The sequence below is a fragment of the Manihot esculenta genome, chromosome 3, assembly GCF_001659605.2.
Source record: "Manihot esculenta cultivar AM560-2 chromosome 3, M.esculenta_v8, whole genome shotgun sequence".
Taxonomy (NCBI): Eukaryota; Viridiplantae; Streptophyta; class Magnoliopsida; order Malpighiales; family Euphorbiaceae; genus Manihot; species Manihot esculenta.
In genome coordinates, this window is record NC_035163.2 from 28,408,448 (window position 1) to 28,429,395 (window position 20,948).

Here is a 20,948-nt window from a genome sequence, read left to right on the forward strand (position 1 = left end):
TTCATATCAAAATATTTTAAACCTTTTTACAATATTTGATAATTAAAATTAATAAAAAAATTAACTAATAAATTTTTTAAAATATTTGAAACATTTTAATATATTTTTTAAAACTGTATAATTTTTAAAAAATAAATTGGAGTTATTATAAAAGCATGTAAAAGCTCGTAACTTCCTGGATGATCCAGTGACCATTGATTCTGGGGAAAACGTTTTCCCCACAATCATCCATCAACCTCTTAAAAGCCTCAAACCCATGTGCTATTTTCCAGGTGACAGCTTTTCTGCAAACATCAAGACATAGGATAAGTCCATTCAGTTTCAAAGGAGCCAGAAACAGAACCTTCAAGTGATTCAATAATAAATAATAATAGTAATAATTTAAAAATTGAGAGTGAGAGAATTATTCTTAGAAACTCCAGTTAAAACACAAGGCTAAGCAAGAAGCAAAGAAAGGTATTAATCCATTTCGTAGCAGTAAAATGTATCTACATGGGTCATGCAAGAACATTATGACCAAAAGAATTTTACTATAAATATAAAGGCCCGTTTCATGACACTTCTTACATGATGAAATTTGGGAGCCAGAATTCCCTAACATCACCTTCCCATCATACTACATCACCAAAAATTTCCCTTCCCACCATCCTACAAAGAATGCAGTTCCAAGGGACTTTTAAGCAAAGATTTGGTCGACAAAAAAAAAAACTGTAAAGCCCCATCAACTATGAGAACCATTCTAATGAGATTTTTACAACTGTAATTTATCACAATAATATTACATTAGGGGCAAAGAATGTTAAAATGGTGCATAAAAAGAACAAAAAATGGAGGTTCATTTACTGCAAGGCATTGACTGGAATTTCGAACACTGTTGATGAAATGATGAAGTGGAAAAAGAACAAGAAAGAACCACAGCCTTAATCCTGTAAAAATTCGAAGTCTGGATTCTCAAGAAGTTCTGAAGGAGCTTTTACATCTGAAAAATCCTTCCCATGGAGAGATCTAGATACTTCTTCAATTGAGAAAGGAATACTGCATTCAAAAGTTTTAATGAGTAGGAGTTTGGGGGATGAGTTTTTCCATTGAAGAGGAAGTTGCTTCCTTTCTCACCTGGGATCCTCTTTCAACAAAAAGGAATTGCTATCGTCGTTGTTGGACTCATCTGTCAGAGCTTTCATGCTGGAAATGACCTACACAAAAACAAGATGCAGAACCGTGACAAGATTGAAAATTTAATTTCTTCAACACCTTCCAGTTGGGAATCTAATTGGCCTTACATCCGGGGAAACGCTTTGAGTATTGTAGTTGTCATCCCAGTATAGCGTGCATACTCGGTAAAGCTGTTGAATATTCAGCACCTGAAAACGGCGAGGACTAATGAGAGACTGGCATTCGTAGATAATGCAACACAAATATAATAACATGTTTACATAAGTTCTACAAACAATTTAAATTAACAGTTTCAAATCTAGTTATTATCAAGCAACTTCATACTTTGATGATAAAAGGGACCAGATTGCCCAAGTCATATAGAACACACTTTTGCCCATTATTCTCAACCAATGTGACTTAACATGCTCATAGTAATAATTCATTCCCTATGATTCCAGCCACATGCTTCGTTCTTAGCATGGCCTGGGATAAACATGCCTAGGTTCTTTTAAAGGTTTTCTGGATTAAAAGTTTTGATATTTTTACAATTCAATCATAGTTTATTCCAGATTTGAAACCAGGGAAGGGAAGGCTTACAGGGCAAAGGTCATTTGTAATATCATCGTAGGATATCCTTGACTTCTGATGTATAACCTGGAAAAGAAAAAAAAAAAAGAATTGCTAAAATTAGACTTACAAAGGAAAACCAAAAACCACAAAGCATTTCAACTGAGCTAAAAATGGAATAGCCGTCAATGCCCACTGTTCCATGTGCCATTTTACAGAGGAAAAAGTTAGTAACAATATTGACATCAATGGCATGCTTTGTTAACAAATGATAAAAATTTCAATCCAGATACATTCAAGGCTCCCTAATTGATAACACCCTCCAAAATTTTTCAAGTCCGTTCCAGAAAACAAGTTAATGTAAGCATACAACTTTACAACTCCAGATTAAATTTGACCGAAGATCCAAACAGAGCTGTGAGAACAAAAATTGCTCATATCGATGAGCAAAAGGCTAATAAAATAGCATAGGTTACAACCAGTTTATACACAGGACCCATAACTATAAACTTCATAAAGCTTTGTTTGAGTTCAATCTAGTCAAGGTTACAACCAGATAAACCTTTTTCCTCTATTACATTCGTTATTAGAGTTAATATTCTCGGTTAGCAATCAAATCCACAGAATTTATACCCATCATTTTTCATTCAGTCTACTTGTGCATCTTGCACTTTCTACTTGAATGAAACCTTTCTTTCATGTTGTTGCATCTTAGGACCTCATTGATCTCAACCAAGTTTCCTATAGTTACTCTTAACTTTTCTTTAATTGGTGCTACCTCCACCCGTCCCATCTTTCTTTATTATTCGTATTTCTGTTACCGTGTGGTATTCTTGTTATTTTCACACCAACCATACTTATTATACATATTGCTTCTTTCAGGCAATATTTCTCTCTCTAACGCCACACCTTGAGGATAGTTTAGTATTCAAATACAAGGTTTATTACAATATTATCTGTTTGACTAACATTTTTTTTCTTTGAGAAACTGTTTGGCCAACTTTATTTCAACTGAAAATATAACGTCAGCGCAATTTTCAAGATTAACTTTAAGCTATATGTAATTTGCTACTATAAAATTTGAATGGAAAATTTCATTATCCTTTTTTCCTAAATGAACCAAACAACAAACAGTTAGTGGAAAAAGAAATAAGCAATCTATTCACAAAGATATTTCCCAGCAACATGAGCCATGATTGCAAGTGAACAAAGAGCCAAAGGGACAACTGATAGCACATTGCTGATCACTAGAGCAAGTTTCGACCTAATTGAACTATCATAGTAATATATATTGCAAGTACTGAAATGAACATACCAAGAATCCAACAGTTTGCCTTGTATGTCTAAGTTCATCCCAAGCTGAGCCTACGTACTGCAACCAAACATTACAAACAATATTGAAACAAATAATACTATAAAGCCTCTTGAAAAAAAACCAAATCATGGATCCATAAAAAACCCAAAATCTTATCATCTTGTAAAATGAACCGTATTGAAATGTTAGAATCTCTAAATCTTTCCTATTTATTCTTATTCCTCATTTGAGAAAGAGTTGACTTAGGAATTCTATTAGCTATACAATTATTTGCCTGTACATTCCCTGATTTAGATCCTAATTTGTTGTAATCCATTATCAGTTGTGCATCCCTGATTTAGCTCCTAATTTGTTGTAATTCTTATTAGATTTTTTTCCTTGTTTAGTTAGGTTTTTTGGGGTATGGATGTATTTGCTCAACCAAGGAGAATCACAAAATCATATGGATCATGCAGAAGAAGAAGAAAAGAGTGGAATTTGAGAATAGAATTTCTTGATTATTCCCTCAAGCAAACTGGGGATTTATAGTGTTAACTTAGGTACAAAAATAGGAAGAATACAAATCAAGAAATCCTAGGCTATTTACAGGCCCTAATTAGCACATATCTACAATATTACAACAATTAAGGCAATATTCTAAAATATCTTAACAGATCATGAATGAGATATGGGCAAGTCCATTACTCTTTAAGAAGAGGCGTCCAGTTTTACACTAATCCAGTTGAACCAACCGGCTTGATTGCCGCTCTTAAGTATATTTTTCAAAGGGTTTTTTGCATCATTTTTTTTGGGGGGTGATTATAGCATTTAACTGGATAAAGCTTGAGAAGTTTACCTCATCTTTTCCCTGGCCACACCACAGTTCTAATTCGTCCAACCCAGCCTTCACATATTCTCCATTGTTGAATGTACAGCACTCTCGATGAAGAAGAAGACTGCAGTGGCATACAGAAAAATACAATGTCAAGGAAATCCAGCAACATGCAAGATTACACATCATATTTCAGCAACGATAAAACGGTAATTTACCTATTAAACAGCTGAACGTTGATGTGCGAGAAAATTTGAGTAAAGATCTTCTGGACAAGGATTGGAGAAACCTAGGAGAGCCCAATCATAAGCCACAAAGCATAAATAGAAGAAATAAATTATGAAAATTTAAAATCCCTTACAAAATTTTCCTGGAATATATTTAGCATCCCATCCAGGGTCTCAACAATCTTTTTCCAGTAATCAGCTGGAGCTGACTCTGAATCATTTTTATCTGATACACTGGGGACCTGAACCATTCAGATGACACGCTAATGATGTCAGAATGCAAAAAGATGTTATTGAGAATAACAAATTTGCCACTTGGCCTTCTACTATCCTGCATCTAATGTTACATTTCATGGTAAAGCAGGAGATGCTTTCAAGCAAAAAAATTTACGAGTCCAAACATTAGTTAAGACGCCTGTCCGGAAAATCTCATAGGCAATGCAAATGCCAGCTTAACATAGATTAGCCATCAAAATATACACAATGCTAAAGACAAGCTTTACAGGTCTAGTTTATAGATAAAATTCCAGCAGGAAAGGAACAAAAATATGAGCTATAAATATAAAAATTCAGATGTGGAAGCTAGCGTTGATTGATCAAGCAGACAAATCATGATCCAGGAAGAACATGTATTGAATCATCTATCTATAAAAGCCCAGAAGGATTTTAAATCACAAAACCATCTGTAGAAGGATCCATTAACAGAGAAGAGTCAATTTACCTGGACACAGGAAGAAAGGTGCGGTGATAAGTCTTTCTTTAAATTGTCTCGAATGATTCCATACATTGTTTCCACATATGCTGTAAGCTGTTGCTTAAACAGCAAAGCTGGATATTTAGCTTCAACCAGCTGTACTGTATCTTTACCCACCTTAAGGTTGGAGGAAGAAGGGGATGAACGGAAACTCTGAGAAAATAATTCAGGTCAAGTAACTCCTTTGTATGTGCATAACTTTTGATTAACATTTCGAGATTATAGAGCAGATACATGTCTTCCAGATACAATTGTCGAGCTTAAATTTAACTCACTTTTTTTATTCAAAAAGTCATGCAAATAAACTCCAATAAGAATGTATTCACTTACTTGAGTCATCCTGCCAAAAAAAGATGTTGGAGCCGGAGGCTTTTGACTTCCTTTTAAAGTCCGTTGAAGTAAGCATAGCAGTGTAGATGTATTAGATAGCCAATAGGCCATATGATCATTGCTGTCCTGATTCTGCAAGACATCATATAAAATATCAAGTACATTAGATGTCAATTCCATACAGTCTAAATAAATAAGCAATGCAACATTCATAGGAAGGTGGAAGTGGAACCTACTAAGAAAAAGTTTGAGATGGTTTGAACACAGACATAGTAGACAAACAAATGGACTAGTACAAAAACTTAAGCACGCTGAAATTGTAGAAGATAAGAAATGGAGGGGCAGGTTTAAGATGATGTGGAGAAGAAGTGAGAAAGGACTAGAGGTTCCAAGTCATTTTAAAGAGGTAGCCCTAAGTCAATAGTCAAGTGAAATGGAGAGAATGGATCCTTAATTCTATATAACCAAACCTAAATAGTTTGGAATTCAGGCTTAGTTGAGCTGAAGATCTCTTTCTTTGTCCCTTGATTTAGGATGGGATCACTTCTAGTTATAAAAATGCTTAACTGGTAAAAATCAAGTACCTCCATTGCGGAACCAATCAGTGGAATAAGGCGATCAAATACACTAGTTTTTTCTGCTTCAAATGATTTCCAGTGGACAAGGCATCTATAAATAGTAATTGCAGCAACAGGCGTTCCTTGACTAAAACCAAGATTTTGCCCCACACATTTAATTAAAGAATCCACTTTCTCCTGCATCATAAATTTGAAAAGATATCAAAATAAGTCTTTGAAACAAAAGCACTAAAGAGCTTACTGTTACTTTTCCATTCCACCCTTTAAGCACATACATGCAACCGTTCAATCTGAGATCTTCTAAAACTTTTGTCTGCATCTGTTCCATACTGTTTTAGTGGTGAACTCTGTTGTTCCTGTGGAAGTATTTTCACTCAAAACATAGATATCCAAATATGCAGAAAGCAACGACTAATCACTTATAAAGTAACTAATTGACTTTATTTTCTTTACTTACATGATGGCCATTCTCTAGAGGCTGCAAGAATTTAAAATGAAGAAAACAATTGTAAGTTTATGAAAGACAGTGGTAAAGAAATTAAAAGGCCTTTCATCCTAATGGTAGTGTATCATTACCTCAGATGTAACAGCTAAATGTTCTGCCAATGTTTGGACAGATGAACTAGACAATGCTTGGCGCCGCAGAACTTCTGCATCTTCCATATCAGCAAGTTGTTCTTCAAGCCTGAGATAAATATGGGCAGCAACTATGCCGATGTTAATCATTGAGAAATCCAGTTATACAGACTCCATATTAACATAAAGGAGCATATTTATAAATCTTAAAACTGCAGAACCTCTGCATGGCAGTTTTCAACTCAATTATCTTTGTTTCTGCATCTAAAGCCTGCTTTAACCGTTCTTCACTGAGCCTATTTGTTTCTTCATATTTCCTCTCTGCTTCATCAATTTTCTTTTCCAGTGAACTTACCATAGCCTGTGGAGAATCATACGAAAACATCCTTTAGCACAAGTTTAACTTTATCGTGTTTATATATTATCCATTTTCCATTTCCTCAAGACTGATGAATGCACTTACTTCTGAAGCCCTTTTTCAGCATTTTAAACCCAAGGTCAATTTAAAAGCAAAATGTTTTAAAAAAAATCATTCAGAACATATTCATTTAGTACAGGTTAAATTTGACATTTTCTTATTTTATCCACTTTCTGTTTTCTTAGATAGATACATGCACTTATTTCTAAAGCATTTTATCAGTATTTAAAACCGAAGCTCCATTAAACTAACATATGTAAAATCTTACCTTGAGCATCTCATTTTCAGCAGTAAGTTTATTCACTAGTTCATGGTCAACAACCGAGACCTCCTTTGTGATAGGAACTTGTCCACTCTCTTTCTTTTCCGGTGAACTTACCATAGCCTATGGAGAATCATACAAAAATATCCTTTAGTACAAGTTGAACTTTATCTTGTTTATAGATTATCCATTTTCCGTTTCCTCAGACTGATGAATGCACATACTTCCGAAGCCCTTTATCAGCATTTTAAACCCACGGTCCATTTAAAAGCAAAATGTTTTTTAAAAAACCTCATTCAGAACATATTCATTTAGTACAGGTTAAATTTTACCTTTTCTTATTTTATTCATTTTCTGTTTTCTTAGATAAATGCATGCACTTATTTCTAAAGCTTTGTATCAGTATTTAAAACCGAAGCTCCATTAAACTAACATATGTAAAATCTTACCTTGAGCATCTCATTTTCAGCAGTAAGTTTATTCACTAGTTCATGGTCAACAACTGAGACCTCCTTTGTGATAGGAACTTTTCCACTCTCTTTCTTTGCAGCCTCACATTCCTTGATAAGCAGTGCTTTGGTTTCTTGGAATTCAAGTTGCATCTCTTGCAAAGCAGAATGTAATTTGGCACTTTCCTGTGTTTTGGCTTCCTCAAGGTCGGCCTGCATTAAATGGAGGATTCAAAAAATGGAAGCAACATGATAGAGTGAATCATGTAATGGGAAACACCAATATAGCTAACTTCTGTTTTATTCAGCACTTAAATCTAAATTAAAAAATACAGTGCTCAGCCCATGTGCAAAGATGCCTAAACAGGAAAAAAGAATTCCTACCCTCATTCTTTTCTCCTGCTCTAGACACCAAGTAAGTTCTTTAACTTGCTTTTCCAGTTGAGTCTTGGCCTCTTGCAGGGCACCTGTCTCTTTAGCAGCCTGCAGACATACAAGAAGTATCAGAGACTTACCAACACATATGATTAATAAATGATAGCTCAAGGAACTGTGGCAACAGATTTAAACTGCATTTGAGAGCTGTGGACTGTTGCAGGAGGAAAAGGTATATTTAACCTAAGAAATCATTTTTCAACTGCTGAGTTGGTAAATAAATTTACTCCTACTATGAAATACTATGAAATCCAGAGGAGGAACAAAGTAAAAATATAATCTAGTTGAGCCAAGTTTTGCAAAGCAGTTTAGGTTCGATATCAAAGCAGTTTAGGTTCGTATATATCGAGTTCTCTATATATGAACTTGGTTCGTAATAAGCTCATATTTGAGCTCGATTGAAAAAGTTCAACTCGAATTATGAACTCAAACTCAAAAGCCATTTAAAAATGAATTTAACTAAATATATTTTATACTATAATTAAAATATTTTAAACTCTCTTGAGACCCACAAGTACTATGGGTCGCACAACACGTCATAAGACATGTAATAATGATAAGGAAAGAGAGGGGCTTCCCTTATTATAGGGACGGAAAACCCCTCCTCCTTTCCTTTCTTGCGATGTGGGATTGGATTGTCCCACATCCTTTGTTTTTTTTTTCTTTTTTTTTTTCTTTCTTTAAGCATATTTATTTAGTTTATTTTATACCAATAATTTTCTCTTAATATGTTATATAATTAAAATTGTTAAAATTTTATAATTTATCAATAAAAGTGTATTACATTTAACATTTATTAATTTTTTTTTTTAATATACATTTAAAGTTTTTCTTAGAAAATATTTAATTGTAAGAGCATCTTATGATTTTAAGACATTTTAGATAAATAAAATATTTTTCTTTTTTAAAATATCTTAATTCAAATTTATATGAATAAATGATTTTAAGGCATTCTGTTATACATTGATAAAGAATTTATTATTTAATATTTAAAAACTAAACTAAATAAAACTTGACTTTTAATCTCTTTAAAATTAAAGCTTAATAAACATTATTTAAAGAAAGAAAGAGAGATATATAGAGTAATAGTAATAATTTTATAGTTTATTATAACTCGATTTTTGAAGTTTAACATTGAAAAAATATAAAAATAATGTAAATATATATTAAAATTGATAGTATTTATCACCTAATATTACTTATATCATGATTGAAAGAGTATTTATAACATTATATAACAATTATTATTTTATTTTAAGAATACATTTATTATTTGAGACTCTAAATTTATTTTTTATATCATAATAATATTAAGTTGTTTTTATATTACAATTTAGATTTAAATTATAAATAATCAAATTTTATAAATATATTATTTTATAATGATTATATTATAATTTTAACTAATATATTATTTTTTTAAAATAAAGTTTAAATAAATATAACTACAAATTTATAAAACATAAAATAATATAAATCCTTAGAAAAATGATTAAACATATTCACGAGCTCATTTAACGAGTCTGTTCGCGTGCTTACTCTTAAAATTAGAAACGAGTCGAATTCACGGGCTAAACACTGTAGAGCTCAAACTCGACTCGTTTATTTAACGAACTTAAAAATTAAGTTCGAGCTTGACTCATTTTTCAAATGAGTCAAGTCAGGTCGAACTTTTACCGAGTCAAATCTCAAATAACTTACAAACAGTTTAGTTCGTTTATACCCTTAGAACAGAGTACTCTGGAATTCATGCACAAGCATAATAGCATTTTCAACATGTCACCAAGTAGTCATCCTTTGAAGCAGATATATTAGGAAAAAAAAACACTCTAGAATCCAAATGCCAATAATAGTAATAAAAATAATAACCTTATTATCTACCAATAGCACCAAAAAGGGTGGAAGAAGAAAAGAGTAACATCAAAATTCAAACACTAATGAAATGGAAAACTCGCATGAAAAGGGAAGAAAAGGAACAACCATAAATTTAGAAAACAGAAAAATAGATAATCACAAAAAAGTAGGAAACAAAAATGAATAGAAAAAACAAGAGGATGAGGAAAAAGGAGGTCACCATTTTAAGTTTCTGAAGTTCTCTACGCCCAACTTCTCCTCTACAGGCACATTGCATGGTGATTGCTGCTTTCTTTAACCTCAAATAGTGAAGGGAGGCCAAGTATTTTCGGCACTGAGTCTGTAAGAGCATGAAGCCAGAGAGGACATATCACAATTCTCTCTCTCTCTCACACACACACACATGGAGAAAGAAAGGGAACTATAAAAAAATGGATGCAGTAGATAACAGAATAACCTGCTAAGCTCACAACTAGCAGCTGAAGGCAAGGAGTTCTGGTCCAATTTATTATGCATGGGCCACTCAATATTCAATAGTCTTCCCCCATCCCAACTGAAGTGAAATTGGACAATAGGCATTTGAGAAATGGTGATTTTCTTGCTTTGTTACTGACATTGTGCTTTGATTATAACGACTATACAAGTTTGAGGTTGTCTCCATTAAATAGTTGTCGAGGTTTCCTAAAACAAAACAAGGCCTGCTCTTTTCCTTTTTGTTTTTTCACATAGCAGGTCAAGATAGCAGATTAACTGCTTCTTTCTGAGAATTTGGTGTTACTCAGATACATCAAATCGCTAAGGAAGCATTATCATGAATTCATGATCCACTTATTTGTCGTTATCAGTTGGAGAGTAATAACATTTGTAATCATTCCACACATCCCACTTTGATTGAAAGGAATAAGAGGTAAATAACTAATGAAAAGCATGAGCAAAATTTCCAAACATATAAAATTTTAATTCCATGAACACACTTGTGAAGTTACCTGGATAACAGTTGCAGCTCTTGTCTGCCTCCTGAACAGAAGCTCACTACAAGCAGCCATTCTACGCATAGCTGCCTGAATAGGAACAGCTGAACAGCACAACCTGTTGTAAGCTTTCCGTGCAAGATACCTCCGACCATATTTCTGAATTATCAGACATGCAGCTTCTCTTCTTAGGCACTCGTACTCATGGCGTGCTAGTTGGCCTGCAAATGGACCAAAAGGTGAAAGTTTACAAGTCGAGAGAAATAAATTCTCAATTGAACATTTACCAAAACATTCAATTTTCTGAAATGCATACGCAGTTATGTAAAAGGCTAATAGTACCTCTGCACACTTTCTGGATATCAATGGCAGACTGCCGCAATAGGATGAAGCGTTTGCGGCAAAAGTATGAACGAACTTTCCTTTGAATGAGCCTTGCTGCTCTTCCTAACACCTCACTTCGACGAGCATCTAGTTCTGCCATTTGACCAGCTCTAAGGAACACTTTTGATTTGCCAATCTGCAACAGACATGGTCCAGTTCTTCAAATGTTAGAAACAGTGCCATACAAGTAATCAGCAGTGAATGCTGGTATCTAAGGTGTAGCAATTATGCAATAAACAATGTTTTAAAACTCATATAATGCCTCACAGAAAACTGTCCTATATGCAATACAAATTTCAAGCACCATATACAGGATTTAAAAAAAAAAAAAAAGTGGCTGCACGTAGCAAAGGATGTACACATGCAGAAAATTATGGATGTGAGTCTATGCAAGAGTATCATTAGAAAAATATACCTGATAACCTTGAAGGTTCGCCTTCTCCAAAAGCTTCTTGCATGCAGTAGGCCCATTACTGTAACAAAAAAAAAATGGGACATAGCAAATGCAACTTAAATAAAAAAAAGTTTCCAACATATCCAATGAATGATGTATCATAACCACATTGAAAATTAAAGCTATGCTCAGTGAAAGTGAAAATTTAGTAAAGCTACCTCCCCTTGAGAACATCTGGTCCCAGAATGCTAAAACGAGCAACAAATTCATCAAAAGTTTTCCTAGTGGGAAATCCTGCACAACTAATCCTAATAGCCTCCATGACTCCCTGGAACCAAATTCGTATGAAATCCACTACACTTTAATGGGGAAACTTACTGAATTCAATATCACGATAGGAGAAATGACCAAATTCTCTAATCTTACCCCACAACGTAGTTGCTGTAGAACATTACTGTTCTCAAAGATGGCTGGCTTTAGTACATTATTTGGCTTTACACAACGAATGTAGTGTGGCTCAGTGGCACTCAGTGTTTCAAGCAAAGATTGTAGTTGTTGCTGTAAGAAGACAGGAATTAAGACTATAGCGTGTAAAAGAACCTTGTTATGTGCATCAAAATTATGGACAGCTGGATAGGCATACCTTAAACCGAGTTCCTATTGATGAAAACTTTGATGATTTCGCAGAATCCTCAGGTAATGGGGGGAAAAGTCCTGAAACAAAGGTGCATTTGGACGCGCTAAGGAGAGCCTGGTGCTCCGCAACAACATAATCTTTGTTTTTATCTAGAAACTGTTCAGTTTGGTATGTTACCTGCATTAAGAAAATACCAACTTAACAAGTACTGAGTTGTAATATACCTCTTCCTTGCTAAAAGAAGGGCCAACATTTCTGTCATTCTCGTGTAAACCAAAATCACAACATACTCACATCACCAGCATAATGACAAATAGTGAAGTCACTACGCGCCAACTTAGGCTTGCTAAAGCGCTTGTGATCTTTAAAAGTCTGATAAAGCTTCTGTGCAAATGTCTCGTTTGTTGATCTAGGAAACATACTGCAAGGATAAAACAAGTAAGCGTAACATAAAAATAGAGGATAGTATTTTCTAAAAAGCAAAATAGTGTTCATATAATACTGCATTATCTTCATTTTTTTTCACATACCAAGCTTCATCAAGAAGAGCAATGATGCCTCCAGGTTTCTGAAATTGTAAAACTACAAATTAGAATAATCAAACATAAATAAATATCAAACAACTTTTCCATCCATAAAATAAAGTCACTTGTTGCTGTGGCTTGAAAAGATAAACTGAGAAACCAAAATATATGAATGCCAGCAATTATGTGCACAAGTACAATACTCTGTGCAACTAACAAAAAATCAATATCTACTAGGACTGATGATAATACAAATTCTGAAAACTCGTCTCTTTCAAGGGAAGAAAACCTGATCAATCTTGTCTCTGAAGTCCTCTTTCATTTTCTTTTTATTAAAAGGATATTCAATTGTTCTAGGAAGTCAGCCAAGTTATGCACTGCAATATTGCAACAGGATTCATCTCCACGGAAATTATTTACATCCAAACATGTCAAATCAATTAATCAACATTGTTGGGCATCACGTGATTATTTTAGAATAAAAGAAATTTGGATTATAATCCAAAGTAGCAACCTCATAAAATATACCTTTAGATAACCAAGACACCACGTCGGTGTTTCTGATCAATTTTGCAAAGAGAAAAAACTAACTCCTTAAGTTGCACCTATAAACGAATTCTACAGCAGTTTTAGTGTCCTGGAGTCATTTTTACTTCATGGAAAAAGTGACTTCACAACTATGGCATAAACTGGCTTTCATGGTAGAATAAATTAAGTAATTATTGGAAAAGACTAATCAAATTGAAATAACTTGTTGAACACCAGACCTAGAATAAGTTTATTCTCTTATGCCCGTATATAAGATAATGCAGTTTCTCTTTTAGCACTAAAATTGACATCACATCTCTTGTATTGCTGGTTTGCATTATCACTTATTTATAAGTAACAAAGTATTGGTCATAGAATCGCATAAATTTGCAACCTAGACACATGGAATCATAATTAAGAGAAGACACCTACTTATAAGCAAAGCATGCGTGAAACAATAGTAAAATTAGTAACAGCTGATAATTGTGGATACATGGAATAAAATATTGTAAATAATAGTAAAAGCAGGAAATAGATTACAGCAACATTGAAAATGTTTAACATTCATGATCCATCTGCCTTATGATTTGGTAAATAAGGACACCCCAAGTAACAAAGAGATGAGAGAAAATGAAAAGAAAGATAAGACAGTGATGATTATGAAGAATAGTAAAAGAAGCAGTCGATTGATTACAGCAGCATTAAACTCTTCCTGAAATTGACAAATAAGGAACAAGAAGAAAAGGAAAATGTGTTCACATCAATATTCATATAACAAGTGGCACATTACAACAAAGATAAGCCTAAAAGTTAAATATTTATTGGTTTTGATACTGGATCAGAATATAATTCAACATAACAAAAAAGATATCACACCTTTTCAATGAGATCAAGGACATCCTGATTATCAATGAAATCTATGTAACTCCAGTCAATTTTTTCTTTTGTGTATTCTTCTTGCTCCATCTTGAAAACATGCTATCAAATACCATATTCAGGACAGATTAGACTAAGAGAAGACATTTGGAGATTCCAAGCAATGCTAAGAAAATATAAGTACAAATGTAATGTGCAAAAACCTGGTTGAAATGTTGCTGCAGTTTTTCGTTGGTCAAATTAATACAAAATTGCTCAAAACTGCAAATGAACAAATAACATAGCAAGCTAACTCAACTGGTTGCAAATGTAAATTCTCTTCACATAATAAAATGGAAAATATTTTTTCACTCATTGGAAGGTAAACGTGCAATAAGAATGGTATTTAGGCATATAAATTTCATTCAAGTGTTTTTAAGATGTGCTACTGAGATGGGTTTCATATCTAAAATTTCTGCCTTCGACTTAAATATTTCAAATTTTGTTCCAATTTTTGCAGGGTTCTTGTTACTTCCAGAGTTCCAGAATTGATCTAATTTTATCAGTGTCCTTGTTCCTTGCTACATTTTTCATGTTTTGAGCTTGATTAATTCCTTAGTCTTTATGGACTCTATTTAATCTTTTGCTGTGTATTTGCTTTGCTTATTGACCAAGCACTTAAAAACCCTTTGACTGTCTTCAAATACTGCTATGCACTCATTTATTGCTTTTTTTAATCTTATAACTTCATGTAAAAATTGGATGTCACGTATTCACCTAGTACATATTCTAAGGCTTGCTTGATGCTGAACCTACCCAAGTCCCCAGAGAAGCCCAGGCCAAATCATGACAATCTACCAAATTCCATATCAATCATCTAAACAAAAGGAAACATCCTATCATATTGTTAGAAAACAAAGCTACCATGTGGTATATAAGTAATATGCCAAGAAGACTATGTCGCTTTTCTTCTATGAGACAAACTTTGTTCTGTGAAGTTTATGAATGGAGCCACTAAACATACCCTACAAGAAGTCTCTTGAATACATCAGTAATCTTTGACTTTTCAAACCTGAGAATTAAAAGTTTTCTTTGCTCATCAGTCAATGTATAGCTCCAGGGTTCAAATTTTTTAGTCCTCCTGAAATTTTAAGAGTCTCCATATAGCAGCTTCTTGGATGCTTGAGAGTAGAAGGGAAATCAAGTGGGATACTCCAGAAGAATCTAAGTTCACACCTTTCAAACCCAATCCAAGAAGATGGACTGATGGAGTCATACCACTCATTCCAACACCCTAAACTCCTGGTCATTTAGCTTCAATTTAATGTCACCTAAGAAATTCCTCAAAGTTTATTTCTACAAGCAAACAAACCCCAACTATTGGAGTTGGTTTGCTCGGGAACAGAGCAAAAAAATTAAAAAAACCAACAAACATATAAATGTCATTACGAGCACCAAAATTGAAATGCACTAGTTAATGATTCTTGTCAAAAGAAATACAGTTATTTTCATGCAGTTATATGCAAGGAAATTAACCTTCATTTATGAAGTAAACAAAAGCGTACCGGTTAAGCACCTGTTTGTCTTGAAACTTTCGAAACCATATATATCCAGAACTCCAATCAAAGATTTACAATTGGGGTCTTGACCAATAGAGTGGTTAATCTTGTTCACAAGCCTGTAAGTACGGGTGCTCGAGAAAGTTAAATTGTTGAGCGATGCCATCAATTAGAGCAACATACTTTAGAACATAAACATGAAGTTACAGCATACCAATCAAATAACCGTGAGTAGACAGTTTTAGCCAAAGCATCTCTATTGACAGTTGCTGCAGCTGGATCAAGTGATTTTGTAATGCTCTCATCACGGGTCACAATCACACGTTTGCATAAGGAGTCCTCAAGAGACTTTTCATCGCACCTAAACCAAACTAGCAGATTATAGAATTTCCTTAACTAATCTAGACATCAAAAACCATAAATTATATGAATAGATTAAATTAAGGAGCAATTACATGAAAAGTTCAGACGTAGTCCTGAGATGGAGCCGCGACTTATCATCCTTCGGTACAGAAGAATCTGCTTCAGCTCCCTTTCCAAACTCAACATTACCCAGATGCAGTATTGCAGCCACAACTCGAAATATTGCTTCCTGCAACCGACAACTTTTAGAAACTATTTTCACTTGAAAAATCCCTATTACGAAATGTTGAAATATAGCACCTGCTCATCAGCATTTATCCCAACAACATCCATAGCCCTCCTAGTAGCGAGATACTCACTGGACTCATCCATTCCATCCAGCTCAAAGAAGTTTGATTGATTGAGATAATGGAATTTTCTAGGGTTTCCTAATTTGTACTTCTTGACATCCTGATACACACATAGGGAAACACATGTAAGCGAAGACAGCTAAAATACTAACAGCTGACATCAATCATTGATGTGAGCTATGGAATCCCAATCATAAAACACCTTGGCCAGAAACTTAATATAGGTACAAGAACAGATTTCAACAAGTTTATATGTAAGGTTAGTGGCGATAAAAAAAAGGAAACATTGCTTGCCAATTGATATTTTTCAATGGTCCTACATCTGCAAAACTCTGACTGACACATCAAAGGAAAGTGAAATTCAAATTGCATTTTTTCATTTCCCTGTCTTCTACAGATCAAGGCATGACAACTTCAACTGCTGTTAGTGCTTATTTAGCTTTGAAGTTGAAACTGTTTGTTCAAAAAGAACCCTCTGGATGTTGCATAAGGCTATTTGAGATTGTTATTGCTGTTTTAGTTTCTATGAGAGAAAACGTGTGAAATCTACTTAAGTGAAATTTGAATTGTCTTTCAATATATGCAAAATGATGATTTCTTAATAGCCACAGTGCCAAAAGAACAGTAGACCGTTAGACATTGCATAATCCCTATGTATTTGCACCAGAACCTATAGCCTCCCGTAAGAACATTTCAGAAGCATGCAGGACATCAATTTACCTCCGTAGGAGCAGCACACAGCATGTAAAAGCAATGGTAGTTTCTTTCGGGATCAGACACTTGACAAACACGGGATCTTTCCAGTAAATAAGTCCTAATGGCAGCCCCTGAAATCATCCCTCTCTGATCAAACTGGAGCTCCACGAACTTGCCAAAGCGACTACAATTCAAGGACAGAATTTTATAACTCTTAACCCATAATATGAATTAAAAAATTGACCACTTTCAATAAGTGTATACCACCTTGAATTATTATTCCTGACAGTCTTTGCATTACCAAATGCTTCCAAAACAGGATTGGACTGGAACAGAAAAAATAAAAAGATCCAACCAATCTGTCATTTTCAAAGCTCATTTCAAAAGGAAACAGTTGCATCTCATAGTGTAACAACATGCAACTACATGGATCCGTGTAATAACTTCAAAAGATTATGCTACCTCTAAAACTTTCTGCTCAACAGACCTTCCCTCAGCTGCCGCTCTCCCTCCCATATAGGCCAAATAACACATAAGACTCTTGGTACTCTCTGTTTTACCAGCACCACTCTCCCCGCTAACCAATATTGCCTGGCTTATTCCCTCATTGATCATCTGTCTGCAAGCTTATAATTTCTCTACTTGTGAGGAAATCCTTATCCAAAAAAATATACGGCTATTGAGATAGACAGGCTCATATGAGAATCACCTGTAAGCTGAATCTGCAACAGCATATGGATGTGGACTCAGCTCACCAAATGCTGCCGCTTTATACCGTTGCATCATGTCACTGGCATATAAATGTGGAATTCTTTTAAAAGGGTTCACCGCAATCAATATATTTCCCGTGTAAGTCTGAGAAAACCAGTAAAGAGTTTAGCTTCATAAACCAAAGAATACATGTTATTACAGCTAATATATATATACATAAAAAAATGCGTACATGGATACATACAGACCTATATGTGTGCAAGCGTGCGTGTGTGTGTCCATGCATGTATTTATGTATAGTAAAGCCTACAGAGTAAAAATATAAATAAATAAAACTGGCATACCAAACACCAAAAATGGTCATGGAGACATGGAGACATGGAGATAGTCCACTAAACTTACATATATTTCATTTTCGTCATATCTACATTTAAGATTGTACAGAACCCCCGGCTCATGCAAATATGCCAACTTTGTCATATCATCCACGCCACACGGGGGAAATTCAGGATCTTTTGGATGAACATCAGATGCTTTAGCAACAACCTAGGGAAGATAACAAACAAACCAGAGAAAGGGGGATAAAAAAGGTCAAATCTGAAACTGGAAGAGATGAGCATGGCTGCATGTACACCTCATAGCCCAAAAACATGCAAAGGCACCTCAAAAATATAGTCACATTGTGTAAACGCAATCCATATGAAAAAATGTTTATGTTTAGATTTGTGAAAGAATCTTAACGTAATTTTAAGTTTCTTTAATGAAAGCTTGCTGTATACAAGAAAAACTCACTTTCTTTCCTGATGTACATTTTATTGTAACCTCATCACCCTTAATTTTCAACACTTCTCCATCAACCCAAGATACCTCAGGATCATCCACCCAAACGGAAGATCCAACCAGTAAACTTCGAGAAGCAACCTGAGTGACCAATGGAATCATCAGTATATCCATCAGAAAGAATGAAGCGTCCTTTCAAAAATAACATAGGCATCATAAAACATAACAAAAATAACTTGGAGTAAAAAACATGTAGTGTCTATCTGAGCACACATGCGATGATCGCAGCAAACTATGAGCAGGTAGAAGTTACCACTCGTGAAGACAGACTATCGTTAGGGACTTAAACAGAACTCCTCCTTTCCCCGCAGCAAAATCAAGAGGCATGAGATCAATAGAATTTCAGCATGTCGCTTAAAGGTAGCCATCATCGAGTGATAAATCCGTTCTTTTTTCTTTTTTCCTTTTCTTTCTTCTTTTCTTTAGGTCAGCTATGGGTTAAATTGGTCGTGCTACAATGGTTTTTCCAGTCAAAATAATCCAGTAAATCAGAATTGTACTCCATTTAGAATTTTTCGACAAAAAGTAATCAGCTTCCAAACAGAAGCATGAGTAAGAATTGGATAAAGGACAGAAGCATAGCTGCCAAATATTTTATATGCTGTTAAAAAGTTGTGAAAAAATTATGAGACCTAAATCAATGTGAATGTTGTAACCACAAAAAAAAAAAGGCTACGATAAGAAGTTTCCAAAATTGCTTGACAAGGAAGACAAGTCAAGAAACAAAATATGCATAGGCCACAGAATATAATGCAACTGTTGCATTAAAACGAAGGAAGTGAGGGATATATTTCTACTAGTTTCTAATCTTTTCTTTTTTTCTAAAGTGCCATTTAAGGTTCATGCTAGCCGCAAAAGCACTTGACAGGCCATAAAGAACAACTGTAGGCCTATAGGTGCTACGAGGAAAGAGGGGCAGAGCTCAAAGAAGCAACTGCCAAATTGTAAAGTAGTGTACTGTTATGTTAACAATTCATTAGCGATCCATCTGATGCTTCTACGCTTTCAGTACACCGTCCCATTAAGTGCATAAAACCGCTCAACTCATTGTTTATTGCATTTATATATACGCACCCGTTGAGTCCAAATCTTAAAATTACACCGAAAATTATATTTTCGTCTCATTTTCAGTAAAAAAGTTAAAGATTTCTACAGCCTTTATCAGACAGGAAAGTCTAAAGTGCAAAAGAAACCATGAACACCCAAAAAAAAAAAAAACAACTATAATGAAGCCTATTATATAACTTTATTACTTTTTAGTTTATTATATATTAGATTTTTATTTGAATTGCATTCTAATTCTTGCAGTTACAACATGCACCCAAGTGATTATTCTGCTAATAAATCATCGGAGTTGAACTTCCATCGGTACATTGAGCAAAACATTAATGCAATAGGAAATTATCGAGAAAACAGAAATAACACACCTTAGCTTTAACAGAAATGACAAAAACAACATTATAGGAACGAGAAAAATAGACGTACCATGTCGACCACAGAAATTTATCAGATTTAGATCCAAGGTCAAGCCAATGAACCTAGATTCCCTCACCACTCCAATACCAATGCACCATCAAGGAATTCTTCGATTCCAACAGAAATGCGGTTGCTATAAACATCAAATCTCTTCCCTCCAAATCAGATTTTCGCTCCTCAAGCCTTGACTCTGTATCTCTATGTGTTAATAAGTGTAACAACTTTGTTAATGATTTCGCTCTCTCAAAGTGTCGGCAATTTAAGGCTTTTTTTCTTCTGTTTGCGAAGAAATGAAGGGGCAGAGGGGAGGTCACACGGGGGAAGCTATTGTTGCAGAGAGCTGACAATGCCGAACCTGAAAACCCTTAGGGACCATAAGTAAAAGCCGAGACCCCTCCCTGCAACTATTTTCCCTTATTTTCTCGCAATTTCCTTCTGTTTCTCACGAAGAAATTGTTTTCTCGCTTGCTGTCTCTCTGCATTCGTTTGGCTTTCCTCTCCAACGAAAAACAACGTGAACGCATTAACTCGAACATAACATTTTTCATATGCTCCCTGATTTGCCCCCACAAATCTTCAGTTATTTACTCGCGGTGCCCCTGCATCCTAATCGAAGTCATTCTTCACATTGGCTAAGGGTTAGGGTTAATCAATGTCTATCAAGATTATTTTACTTTTCTTATTAAATTAAATTTCAGTATTAAATTTTTTAAAAAAATAAATGTCATAATTAATTATTTAAAAATACTAATAATTATTGAAAAATAAAATCACAATAGAATCCTACTAAAAAAAATCACAATCGAAAAAATTATTAATCAATAATTTGGATTAAGCGCATCTCATATCCACAGTGATGCGGTGAGTCTCCGCGTCTTTTCCCATCAACGTATTTTTCGTTAAATATAGTTAATGTGATTTTTTGTAAT

The 20,948-nt window shown here is 34.4% G+C and overlaps 1 protein-coding gene across 5 annotated transcripts; it reads right to left on the reverse strand.

The window, feature by feature from the left end:
• Positions 1–513: 513 nt before the first annotated feature.
• LOC110610277 (myosin-6) lies at positions 514–20,513 on the reverse strand. Of its 5 annotated transcripts, XM_021750119.2 has the most exons (40): positions 20,029–20,512; positions 18,496–18,624; positions 18,106–18,249; positions 17,702–17,847; positions 17,455–17,611; positions 17,260–17,318; positions 17,017–17,176; positions 16,247–16,396; positions 16,039–16,175; positions 15,798–15,944; positions 15,601–15,702; positions 14,249–14,306; positions 14,046–14,147; positions 12,648–12,685; positions 12,412–12,538; positions 12,124–12,294; positions 11,907–12,038; positions 11,699–11,808; positions 11,502–11,559; positions 11,045–11,222; positions 10,718–10,923; positions 9,952–10,071; positions 7,827–7,925; positions 7,443–7,655; positions 7,000–7,116; positions 6,535–6,674; positions 6,314–6,422; positions 6,195–6,215; positions 6,013–6,093; positions 5,744–5,914; positions 5,160–5,291; positions 4,797–4,982; positions 4,210–4,317; positions 4,067–4,137; positions 3,873–3,972; positions 3,038–3,094; positions 1,753–1,809; positions 1,281–1,361; positions 1,114–1,193; positions 514–1,035 (listed from the first exon to the last, which is right to left on the reverse strand). In XM_021750119.2, the coding sequence occupies exons 1-40, from the start codon at positions 20,029–20,031 to the stop codon at positions 921–923; spliced, it is 4,572 nt and encodes a 1,523-aa protein (XP_021605811.1). In that variant the 5' UTR covers positions 20,032–20,512; the 3' UTR covers positions 514–920. The 5 variants fall into 5 exon arrangements, with proteins under 5 accessions (XP_021605811.1, XP_043811260.1, XP_043811261.1 ...); XM_043955325.1 differs by lacking the exon at positions 7,000–7,116 and having other exon boundaries at positions 20,029–20,513; XM_043955326.1 differs by lacking the exons at positions 17,017–17,176; positions 17,260–17,318; positions 17,455–17,611; ... (2 more) ...; positions 18,496–18,624; positions 20,029–20,512 and adding an exon at positions 16,591–16,918.
• Between the last annotated feature and the right edge of the window lie 435 nt (positions 20,514–20,948).

Excerpts from the sequence above, each read along its gene's own strand:
- LOC110610277 (XM_021750119.2), bottom strand. Across the intron at positions 16,397-17,016 it reads TGTGTGCTGCTCCTACGGAG|GATGTCAAGAAGTACAAATT; the intron begins GTAAATTGATGT and ends TGTGTGTATCAG. Across the intron at positions 14,148-14,248 it reads TGCAGCAACATTTCAACCAG|CATGTTTTCAAGATGGAGCA; the intron begins GTTTTTGCACAT and ends GGTATTTGATAG.